This window comes from Myxocyprinus asiaticus, chromosome 38 (genome assembly GCF_019703515.2).
Source record: "Myxocyprinus asiaticus isolate MX2 ecotype Aquarium Trade chromosome 38, UBuf_Myxa_2, whole genome shotgun sequence".
Classification (NCBI taxonomy): Eukaryota; Metazoa; Chordata; class Actinopteri; order Cypriniformes; family Catostomidae; genus Myxocyprinus; species Myxocyprinus asiaticus.
The window spans coordinates 14,596,459-14,608,941 of NC_059381.1; the positions used below are offsets into that span (position 1 = coordinate 14,596,459).

General features: G+C 38.9%; 1 protein-coding gene across 12 annotated transcripts in view; it reads left to right on the forward strand.

Annotated features, from left to right (window-relative positions):
• LOC127429103 (RIMS-binding protein 2-like) overlaps positions 1-12,483 on the forward strand; it is a 117,274-nt gene that overhangs the window by 77,776 nt on the left and 27,015 nt on the right. For 6 of the 12 annotated variants that reach the window (XR_007895230.1, XR_007895229.1, XM_051677901.1 and 3 more), the window contains exons 7-16: positions 644-694; positions 1,635-1,655; positions 2,424-2,601; positions 4,156-4,304; positions 4,947-5,026; positions 5,916-6,025; positions 6,355-7,155; positions 8,687-8,838; positions 8,977-9,813; positions 12,344-12,472. Coding sequence is in view for 10 of the 12 variants with exons in the window: in XM_051677901.1 (XP_051533861.1) it covers positions 644-694; positions 1,635-1,655; positions 2,424-2,601; positions 4,156-4,304; positions 4,947-5,026; positions 5,916-6,025; positions 6,355-7,155; positions 8,687-8,838; positions 8,977-9,813; positions 12,344-12,472 (2,508 nt within the window). In the remaining 2 variants the exon portion in view is untranslated. Of the gene's footprint in view, positions 1-643; positions 695-1,356; positions 1,443-1,634; positions 1,656-2,423; positions 2,606-4,155; positions 4,305-4,946; positions 5,027-5,915; positions 6,026-6,354; positions 7,156-8,686; positions 8,839-8,976; positions 9,814-12,343; positions 12,473-12,483 lie in introns of those variants that run through there. The other 6 variants (XM_051677905.1, XM_051677904.1, XM_051677907.1 and 3 more) reach the window with 6 other exon arrangements.

Here is a 12,483-nt window from a genome sequence, read left to right on the forward strand (position 1 = left end):
AGGTGTACATGGACAAATTACTTACTGATACAACTTGCATATCAATCATAGATTGTCTGTTTCCTGAATATGAGTATCTCTGAGCCCTGCTTTGCTGGTCAATAACATACATTGTGTTTTAAATGTTGGTCCCCAGCATGGTATGCTAGTATCTGCTAGTGCCTATCAGACTTCTTAACTAGCTAAACCAGCAAGGCTCCCTTGGTCAACCTGTTTACTTAGAAAGACCATGCTGACTGACCAGCATTTTTTTCTTGTGAACAACATGGCTATGCTGGTTAACCAGCTAAGAACCAGTTTGGGCCTGCATGGAAATTCACTCTGGTCTAAGCAGGTCTTTTCAGCAGGAAAGTTGTTTCTGTTTGCCCACAAACAAACAGGTTTTACTGTAATTGTACTCAGTTATGAGTCACTGCTATTTCCCCTCAAAAATGTGACTCAATCACAGTTTTGCCCTTCACATACTGAATTTCCCCTCTGGGACCAATAAAGTAAAATTAGATGAAGTAGCTTTGCCAACCAAATCTTGGCACAAATCATTCTTTCAGAATCAATGTGAGATTATAATGTCCCCCTGACTTTGCAGTTACTTGCTTAGTTGTGAGTTACCATCAAAATAAATGGGTTCGCTCTTTATTTTCAGGTACAGGCTGAAACTGAGAAAGAACATGAAGAAGTGGTTCATCTGCTAGAGGTAAAAGATAATCTATTTCCTCTCCTTCTTCCTTTGTCTTCCCTCTGTGAAAGGCTTAATTAGCACTTCTGTCCTGGTCAGCACAGTCTGCTTTTTGTGCCAAAAAGGACATGTCTACCCACATTATCTGATAACTATAGAGATAACCAGTGCTGCCTGTCCCTCGTGTGTTTGATAAAATACCACCATTTCTGACAGTTGGGCCACTCTGTGTAGCTTCAGCTTGTCATGTAGTTTCAGACATCTGAGGAGAGCTTATGTCCCCTACAGGGCACCCTTACTTTTACAACCCTCATCATTTTTGCCTCTTTCCTTCCTTTAAAAAATAAATTGCCCAAATATAAAAAAATCTATGATCATTTACTACCCTCTTGTCATTCCAATCTTATTGACTTTCTTATGTGGAACAACAAAGAACACATTTTGCAGAATGTCTCAGCTGCTCTCTTTCATGCAATGAAAGTGGATTGGGACTAGGGACTGAAGCTTCAAAAAGGACAGAATGCACTATAAAAGCATATTTAAAGTAGTCCATACACTTGTGTGCTATATTCCAAGAGTTTTGAAGCCATCCAGTGTGAGGAACAAACTGAAATTCAAGTTGTTATTCACTATATATCTTGCTTGACAGCAGTGGTCTCCATTCACTTGCTTTGGAAAATTGGAACTTTCATTGGAATAGAGCAGCTCGGACATACTTTGTAAATATCTCTTTTTGGTGTTCCCTGGAGGAAGGAAAGCCAAACGAGTGAGTAAATGATAATATACATTTTATTTTTGGGTGAACTATCCCTTTTAATATGTTTTTGCTTCAAGCCATTTTGATCATTCTTTTCTCATAGTTCAATATTTTTTTATTTTGTGTTACTTTCATCTCTAACCCCTGTCATTCTGATTTATAGATATATATTTTTTTCCTTTTTCTTTTGTGTTTAAACAGAGCCATATGGACAAAATGCAGGTACACACACTCTCATACAATTTTTTTAACCTTCCATATCAGTTCCTATTCCTAAGAGAAGAAACAACATTGGTCTTTATACCTGACAACTTTTAAAACAACTGTCATTTCATAGTTACATGTCAGTTAAGTATCTTTCAGTCATTTAATTGCTGCTACACTCATCTGTGGCTAAAAATAGTTGTTGCAGATGAATAACATACTGTAAGTTAAGAGTTGGACAAAATGAACTTTCCCTGTTGTTGTGACAGGCTGCTGCATTAGGTCGTTTGTGGTTTGGATAAAACTAAGAACTGGTAAAATTGTTTGGCTTATAAGTATTATGGTCTGGTTAGATAATGTTCTTAACCTGTGTCAGGGCTTTTTTTTTATAAACCTCTAATGCTTTTGCTACATGTGTCTTTTTATTTTAAAATGCACATTTTAAAATGTTATTAATATCTAGCTCTCATTTGCATGCTTTGAAGCAGTGTTAATCCATTGCTCCAAGCAAGTTTTGGCTCTGTAAGGTTAATAACCAGTGATTTCTTCTGATGATATGCTTTAAATGATAAGAATGATCAATAATTAAATATTTAATGTCTTGGCTATCTATTCAAAAGTAGACATCTTGTCATACTGGCCTAAATTATTATTATTATTATTTTTTTAAATAATGAGAATGTGTATATTATAGGTTTTCATATTTATTATGTTATCGATTCATTACATAAACAATTAGGTTTCATCATTTATCTATTTCTTTCTTCTGCAATCTGATCCTCAAAGGTCAAAGTTCATGACTTGGAGCAGAAATGCCGGACACAGAGTGAGCATTGCGATATTTTGTCGAAAGAGCTGGAGAAATATCACCTGGGGTCAGACACGGAGAATACACTCAACAGTGACTCACAGGAGAAAAACTTGTGCAACATTTACAATAGCCTGCAGCAGCAGACAGAAAAAAGTGAGTGAAGCATTTTTTACAAACAGTTGGAGGTGCATTTTCTGTGAAGTAGACCTGCAAATAAAAAAAACAAAAAATCAAGTTTAATGCATTTTTGGATCAAACCATCTTCACTGAATTCTCTCTTTATATGTCAAGCAGTCTAAAACGTACAGTAATGTCACCTTTTGCAATATGACTTTTGAATTTTGTCCTTTCAGGTCACTGAATACTTTTATACGGAAACCAGAAAGCGGTTTATTGCGAGAAAGCGGCATATTGTGAGAAAGTAGCATTCTCTTTTACTTGCACTGTATAAGCGGCATTCTCTTTACTCCCATTTACATGCGGCTTGGTCGGTAAGCAGCTTTCTCCACAGCAACGTAATTTCCCCACGACGCTTGTGTAAATAAAAACTTGGTATCCGAGGAAGACTTCACTATTTTTATTCCCCTTTGCTCCACTTTATTTCCAGATATTTCACAGTTGTTGCTGTATTTGTGTCTTACATTTCTAACCCGACCTGCAGTGGAATTGCGCTGCAATACTGGGGTTTCCCTCTTACATAAAACTCCGGGATTCCTCCAATGTACCAGCACATATACGTGAATGTGAAGGACCATTGATATTTTACATTGGTGTGTACTGTATAAATGGGTATAGTTTATAGTGTATGTGCTTTTCCCACTGTAATTCCAGAAATGTTGAATTCTTTCCACTTTGTTGACTTGTTGTTGGGCTCCATCCTATGACGTTTGTTATCCGTTCTGTTCACGCATATTCTTCAAAAACCTGTTACAATGCAGCATATGCGTTAAAATGACCAAATAAGCCGCGTTCTCCTGGAAAAACCTGGATGTGTTAAACCGCTTTCCCTTAAACAGTTTCCCTTTACATGTTTCAGAATATCGCTTACTGCAAAAACATGGAATAAACTGTTTTCTTAAGTGCATGTACTTAAAACGTCGTCACAGTATTTAATTTGTTAGATTTTTGCATGTTGGCCTATTTCATACATAATATGGTCCTTTCAAAAAGTACCATATTATAATCTTGTTTTTTGGACATGTAGTCTGATAATTACATGTTTTTTGACATGTACAATGCTAATACAATGGTATTCTTTTAAGTACCTTGGAGTACTTAAATACCACCGAATATGACTATATGGTCATCATTTATATATCAAAGTATCTGATACCATCACTTCACAATGGTACCACTTCATTACTTTTTTGTAAGGGGAAACATTAAGAAATAGTCATTGATTAAAACAGCAACCTTTGAAAAGGTGTAGTGAGACCTGTCAACAATGTTGAAATCCATGTGTTGATTTTTCCCCCTTGCAATTCAATACTCGATCCTACAACAGGAATTGTGCATTAAATATTTCTCCACTGATTCCTCTAATTAAAAAAAATAGTACAATGATATTATTTAACTGCCTTTTTATCAGCTTACAATTTGTAGTTTTCACAGCCTTATTCAGATCCTTCAGGCCTATTGTTCAATGATCAAAGTCATTGATTTGCTATTGATTCTGTCATTGATTTCCTTTAAAACTCATGCTGGTAGGTGATGAGAGATCTGATGGATCTTCACTGGTCTCAGAACTGCCCATAGTACAGCAACACAAAAGAGACAAGCCAGAGAAGCAGTCCATCAAACCGATCGTCCACACCCGGAGTCGCTCCAGCAGTCCTATGCAAGCATCTCTATCAGAGGTTTGTCTCCCTTAGCCAGTCACACATTCCCATTACACTGGTTAACCATGATAGATTTGGTTAACCAGAGCGGAAGATGCTAGGAGAGATGTGGAGCAAAAAAGCTTATTGTTTTGCTGTGAGCAAATTCCAGTATCCATTTATTTGCCTTAAGTAAACTCAAGAGAAAGAAAAATGAACATTTTATGTCTTTATAATGTGCCTCTTTCTCTATAATTAGATCCATAAATGGCCTCATATCAGATGTTTGGGTAAAAAGATATGGTTGGATGCTTTAGGAAAGAAAGTAAATTATTTTTGTGAAAACAAATCCCTATAGTTGGCTTCTAGAGTCTCTGTGCAACATAGAATAAAAAGATTCATTTTGTAATTACATTTTCCCTGGCTATTTGATTGACATCAATGCAAATAGGCTGGAATCATCTCTTTGCACAATCATACATAAATCAAATCATCCATGAATACATGCATCCATGAACACATGCACTGTTTATGATGGTAACAGTAATGGAAATAAACTGATGTTACGTAATGACTCTGACAAAACACTGTCATAATATGTTTGTGTTGTGATGCACATCATGGAATTTAAATTAGACAAGATCAAGTTGTGTGTCAGGCTCATCATTAGTTTGTTCTTAGATGGATGATGAAGTGAGCCCAACTCCCAAGTCCAAGATGAGATACACAGGACAGGTCCGCCTCTGCACTGCTCGCTACAGGTAAAATTAAACTGAAACTGAGGATGAAAAAATTATCTTTCCACCAGAGTCATTATAAGAAAAGACGGACCGCTCTTATATGTATGAATGGGAAAAATTGGATCACTAAATATAATTAAAACAGTAGAACACACATGCATATTTGCAAGGACAGCCTAAAAAATATTTTACTTGAGCTAAAGAGGCTTAGGGGCCGTTCAGACAGATATAAAATATAAATATAAATACAGATAAAAAACAAGAACGCAGGTGTCTCAAGATGCTTTTTAAAATCTGACCTTCTTTGTACCCTGACACCGCATCTAAAGAATGTGGCTCTCCTGCATGAGACGCTAAAAAAACAGCGATCCAGGGATGCAAACTACTCACCTTTTTTTAAGGTAATTTTCCCAAAACACTTGAAAGGGTTACTTTAAGCTTAAACACTTAAAAAGCTTTAAATGCAACAAACAGCTCAAATAAAAATATATCTAGAACACCTGTTATGACTTTCTCACCTCTCATGAGTTTGCATCTCTGTGCAACAATCAAAGATGTCCATCTAGCGTTTATTTACATAGAAAAACAATTGAAAAACAGCACAGCTGGACGCAAAAACATGTTCAGTGTGAACAGCCCCTACTAATTCCATTCTTGTCAGATTTGGTGTCTGTTTTGAAATCCGTTTTTGGAACATACCGGTAATCTTCACCAGCTTTTGGGAAATTTCAGTCAAGTAGACTATAACTATACTTGCATGACTGGAAATAGCTGCCTGGAGGTGTTACCAATATGGCTGCCGAGTAAACTGCCTTATAGGGATTTGAAGTCGATGTACTATAATTGACATTTATTTGCAAATCAATTGCACTATATAACTTTTTCACTCACTGTCTCGTCTTTTTGTCAGTTATAATCCCTATGATGGACCTAATGAGCATCCTGAAGCAGAGCTCCCTCTTGTAGCAGGGAAGTACTTGTACATCTATGGGGATATGGATGATGATGGATTTTATGAAGGTAAATATAACTTATGATGCCAGAAGTATAATGGATCTAAATTAAGTTTACATTGAAAAAGACCTGACTTGTAGCACTTTTAAACATTGTGCACTCTAAGGGATTGTCAGCCTCTATACAAAAAAATAATAGTTATATTCTAATGGACATAAAATAATAGACAACAGACCTAGACGAGTAACAGTTAATGCAACCAATAGCATTACCTGGCTGCATGTTTAGAAATTACATGCTTAGTTACAAATACATCTCAAATACTATTTATGTAATGAGAGTCTGATGCAGCTTATCTCTCAGGACATGAGCTCTTTCTATTTCTGTTTATCCAGGAGAGCTTTTGGATGGCCAGCGTGGCCTGGTTCCCTCTAATTTTGTGGAGTTTGTCCAGGACAAGGAAAAGCCATCTATAGAGGTGGGAGAAGAGCAGGGTAGGCTGGAGCATAGCTGTCTGAGCCTGACTGACATAGATGGAGGTGGTCCTCTGGACAGCCTTAGCAGTGACGTTCTCGGGCACTGTAGTAATGGGACAGGCACTCTGGACGGAGAGGAGCTGAGTGACGACATTGTGCCTTACCCCAGGAAGATCAACCTTATCAAACAGCTGGCGAGAAGTGTGATAGTGGCCTGGGAGCCGCCTTTGGTACCTCTCGGCTGGGGAAATATCAATGGGTACAATATCTTAGTGGATGGGGAAGTACGTTCCTCTGTGCCCTTTGGGGGCAGGACCAAACTTCTTTTGGAGAAGCTAGACCTGGCTACCTGCACCTATCGTGTATCGGTACAGAGTGTGACAGATAGGGGGCTCTCTGATGAATTACGGTGCACCTTGCTGGTGGGCCGCAATGTGGTTGTGGCTCCCACCAGCCTGAGAATGGATGATATATTGCGGGACTCTGCTGAACTTTTGTGGCTGCCCAGTAACAGTAACTATGCCCATGTTGTGTACTTGGATGGTGTGGAGCATGCTGTGGTGAAGCCGTGCTCTTACAGACTACGTTTTGTGAACCTGAAGGCTGCCACAGTATACAAGGTAAAGGTGCTTGCCAAACCTCACCAGGTGCCCTGGCACATGCCACTTGAGCAGAGGGAGAAGAGAGAGGCTGGGGTGGAGTTCTGTACCCAGGCTGCAGGTCAGACTCAACACACTTACTGTAATAATTTTCTTTTAATATTACATTGATATTCAGTATTATAGTTTAAATTTGTTTTATTTTTTTGTAGTTTTTATTTCTATTTTATTTTTAACGTGTTCATTAGTTTTCACTTCCTCTTTTTTTCAGTGTTTTCTAGTTTCATTTTAGTTTTTCAGTATATTTTTGTTTTTATTTTTGTTTTAGTATTTTTGGGTTGCCAACGTTAGCTGATTTCATTTTAATATGTTTTTTTATTTTATTTAAGTTAGTTTTAGAGTCATGTAAATGCTTTTTAGTTTAGTTAAATTTTTTAATGTTTAATGTTTTAATTTAGTTTTCATTTACATTATAGTTTTCTTAAATTATTTTAACACCAATACTTAGCGATTTAGTTAAATACACATCTAACCTCTCCAGGTTATTCAAAATCTGAATCAAATCACAAATTATTCTAAAATGTTCAAGAATGTTTAAAAAGGGTCATGTAGTGACATTTTTTTAAATAATTTTATTACCTTCCCTTTTGATTGGGTTTTTAACTGCCCCATTCTTCAATAACAGTTCCTTTGCAAAGCTTGAATCGTATTATGACTGGTTCACAAGCAATTCACGCTGATACGAGCCGAAAAAAAAATGCACACACGTCCAAAGCATGGTGAAACTGTAGGCCCACTGAGGCACACATCGGCAGAAACACATCGAAGCGGTCAAAGACATCCATCTAGTTCATGTTTACATACACCAACAATTAAAAATAGCCCATATGGATGAAAGAACGCATCCATGACGCATTTGTGCACAAAACAACAAGCGGTAGAGCAGCTGAATGAAAGAGAATTGCTTCTCCATTTCAGAGATGTAACTTGACACCGCATCTTTTAAAAGCATCGAGATAAATGGCAGTGGTCAAAGAGTCTATGTAGTTCATTTTTATATACAAAATAATTCAAAATATTCCAGATGGGTCCCATTTGATGTTCAGGAATAGTTAGTCACACAAGGCCTGCTCTCTCTGACTGTGCACCAGTGGGCAGGCCAAGGGTGCAATGACACATTGTGGGATGTGCAAATACAAATGAGCAATGTCTCGAACAGACAGATTTCAAAACTAGACATTTCAGCAGGATGGCAACTATAAATGCTCTTTTTAGACTGGGGAGGAAGTTTTGAGTTCTGAAATGTACAGTATGTTTTTATAATACAGTTACCTCATATGTCTAAATATCAAGGAAAATTTGATTCTCCATTTCATGACCCCTTTAACATAGACAAAGGCAAAAAAAATTGTTTTATTAGGGCTAATTGGATGAATTAATTAGCAAAATACCCAGACTCTCCATTGGTAATTTACGCCCCCTCACACCTTCATTCAGCCATGAAGATTATCGGCTATTTGAATGACCATATTACTTTAAACCTGAGCTCAAGCAATTAAATCCACTGAACACAATTAACAATCTTTTCTAAACTTCATGCCTTTGCAACTAAAAGTGAAACTAACTGGTGGCTGCTATCTGTCCCTCCCCAGGGCCCCCTCTACCTCCTCAGGAAGTGCAGATACAGTGTGGTCAAGCTCCAGGGATCCTTCAAGTCCATTGGAAGCCCCCTCCCATGACACCTATGGGTACCTCCAATGGTGCAAATGTGATTGGCTACGCAGTGTGCACTAAGGGTCAGAGGGTAAGGATATGCATGCAGAAGATTCCTTTTCAGAAAAATTATCCCTTTTAATACAAAGTTGTTTGGTTAAATTTGTTTTAAATTTGTTTGATAATAAGGAGAATGTGGAGTGAAATCTTAACTGAATGATGATTTCAGATTGCTGAGGTGTTGTATCCACTGGCAGACTACGTGGCAGTAGAGTTGAACCGTCTCCAGTGCTTGGAGGCCCGAGAAGTTATCGTCAGGACTTTATCAGCACAAGGGGAATCTCAAGACTCCCATGTCGCCGTCATTCCAAACCACCTGCTGGTGCCTCTTCCTAAAACTCATCCTCCTCCTCACCACATCCAGTCCCCTCTCCCACTCCAGCAGTCCCAACCCTTACCCCCTCATCCAGCACCTTTGCCTCTTCCCCCTCACCCTGGACCCCAACCGCCCACCCATCTCCAACCACTCCCTATTCATCCCAGCCAGCCGCTTCCTCACCTACATCCCCACCATATGCCCCATCCCACACAGCCCTCTCCCCCTCACCTCCAGCCTTTACCACCACACCTCATCCCTCAACCCCAACCCACCATCCCAATGCCACAGCCCCAATTGTCAATGCCTATGCCTCAACCTCAACAGCCCATCCCCATGCTACAACCCCAGCCAACCATCCCTATGCCTCAGCCTCACATTCCCCAGCTGCCCATTCCCCAATCCCAAAGACCACTAAGTGCCAGAGAGCTGGAAACCAAAGAGCCAGGGCCAGGAATGCTTCATTATGGAGGGGGCCCATCTCAGCCATGGGAGCCCGGCTGCTCCCCATCAGGCATGCCCTCAGGCCTGCCACATGGACACACACTGGATGCTCCACCCTGCCCCAACCGTCGTTCCCCATCACCTCAAAGGATCCTCCCCCAGCCCAGGGGTACACTCATCCCTGACACTGTGGCCAAGGCTATTGCCAGAGAGGCAGCACAAAGGGTGGCAGTGGAGAGTGGACGGGTGAGTTAAGTCAGAGCAAAAAACATGTTACATGCTTTTGTGGGAAATTGACCTTAATATATGCAAAAGACAACTGTCCTATAGATAGTATTCGATTACGTCATCAAACATGCCCCCGCCGCCATGATGGATGGGGACACCAGTAAACAAAGCACAGTGTTTCTTCAGTACCAAGGGGTAAATAAATTAAAAAGATTGTGAGCATGAAAAACATTTAAGTTTATACAGAAACACTGGATAATATTTCACAAAGGTGTTATGAGAAGAAACATATGAAGATAAACTTAACTGGTGGCTTGGATCCTTCCAACTTGTAAGAAAAACGCTTCTGGTTCTGATATTACCAAAGTGTTGTGATATCCTCAATATTTCATGCACACACCGAGTCAGGAAAAATATTCAGGTCTTTAAAATCATGTATTATTTCATCTGTGGATGGTGGCTGGACAATAAATGTTTACCGGTGGGAAAGAACATTCGAGAAGACCGCTGCATTAGTGACATTGCAAAGGTATGTTAACAACAACACATTGTAGCACATGCTAAATAATGCAACTAAATGTTTCTTCTTAATGATGTAAAGCTTTGTATATGCAAATGCTTTGTTCAGATAAAGACATAAAAGATGTTACTGTGTCTGTAGTCATTGAGCTCAAAATAATAGTCAAATATTTCTCTGAAATATCACTTTTATTTGTTTCTCAGGTTCAACGCCTGCCGTGAGATTCCCCTCCATTGTAAATGAGCTTTAAGGCCGAAACATACTTCACACAAGTACGCAAACGCAAGCACTTGGCCAACGCATGGCCCTGTTGTACATCCATTACGTGCGGTCTTGCGTTGCTCTGACGGTTTCAAACCTAAAACCACAAGGTAGGGGGCAATAGATGTTTTAGGTGTGACCACAAAACCGTATGTGGTAGATGAATCGATAGTTGAGGAGTGGGGAGAGACACAGAGAAAAAAACAAGTTTGTTTGAATGACCTGGGGACAAAAAGTCATATATATTTTTTTAAAAGATTCAACTCAAATTGCTGCCCGAGTCCGCCATGACAGTTGTGGATTAAAAAAGAAAATCCGCTCTAGCGCCCCTTGCTGCAACACTGAGAATGCAGCGCGTGCTTGTGCTGGGATCTGAATTGAGTGCTGACACATTTCACAACCCAACGACACGTGAAATCTAGCTTGCGTAGAAAGTTGCGTCTGCATTCATGTACTTGCGTAGAGTATATTTGGGCCTTGAAAGTGTTTTATTATAGATTTAGTTCTGCTGTTCGCTGTCTTAGCTTAGTTCAGTGTTCAGAGAATATGAGAAATAAAAAAACAGTAAAACAGACTTCTAGTGTAATTATTACTTTTATATTTGTTATCATTTTATGCATTCATAGCATATTTATAAATCAAGAAGGGTCTCTTTATTCATAGTTTCATAGCTCTGTCTTCACTGATACCTGCTACAATACAATGACTGAGAGTGTTTACTGCGGACTTTAAAGACACGACCCTGCCAAGTTTTGTATTACCTTGAATGTTACACTGTCTACTTGAAAATAAATTTAATAAATGAGACACGGTCAAACACTTAATACTTTTGGAGTATTCAATAAATAAGAGCCTACATATAAGATATGAAAGCAAGCTTACATGCTGATGCTAACGATCCCGAGTCCTACATTCAAGATTCAATTTATTGTCATTCAGCATTTACACAGGTGAACAAGAGAAAAAATATTTACTAAAGGGCCAAGACTGAACTGAAGAAAAAGTACAAATGGGAGAAACAGCCAGGTAAACATTAGTGTGCCATTAGACTGTACCTTAGCCTTAAGCTGGCCAACAATCTGTATTACCCCAGTATCATTGGGAGATATATCCTTACAGCTCCTGTTCTTTGCCCGTTGGCCATATTATAGCAATATACTGGTTACCATTTGAAAATCAAAACAACCAGTTTATAAAGTATATAAACTTGATAGTAAAACCAAACTTTATATACTTCACTAAACTTTATGTGGTATTTAGTAATACTCTTTCTATCACTGCACCGGCAGATTAATTGTTTTGATCAGTGTCTCCAGATAAGATGGCTACGGCACTTGTCGTGACGTCATCGGAATACTATCTATAAGTTCTTGAAAGAGTTCCTGAACAGACATACAATAGATTAGTAGATATCCTGACACAGTGCTTATCCTCAGCAAAATAGACAGATCTCATTCTTAAAGGAATAGTTCATCCAAAAATTCAGTCATCATTTACTCACCCTCATGTGTTCCAAACCCATTTAAACACAAAAGTAGATGTTAGGCAATATGTTAGCCTCAAGTCACCCTTCACTTTCATTGCATTTTCTTTCTTTCCATACAATGGAAGTGAATGGTGACTGACACTAACATTATGCCGAACATCTCCTTTTGTGTTCCACGGAAGAAATAAAGTCATATGGTTTGAGGGTGAGTGAATGACAGCATTTTCATTTTTTGGTGTACTATCCCTTTAAGACTTCTGAAAGTACTTTAATATATTTAGATGGAGAGGAGAAGCCAGGGCTTTCACTCTCAAAATTCAGATGAGGAAGAGGATGAGGAAAGCTATCAGGCTCGAAGAAGAGGAGCATCTGTGGATGACTTCCTCAGGGGCTCAGAGCTGGGCAGGCAGGTATGGCAGTT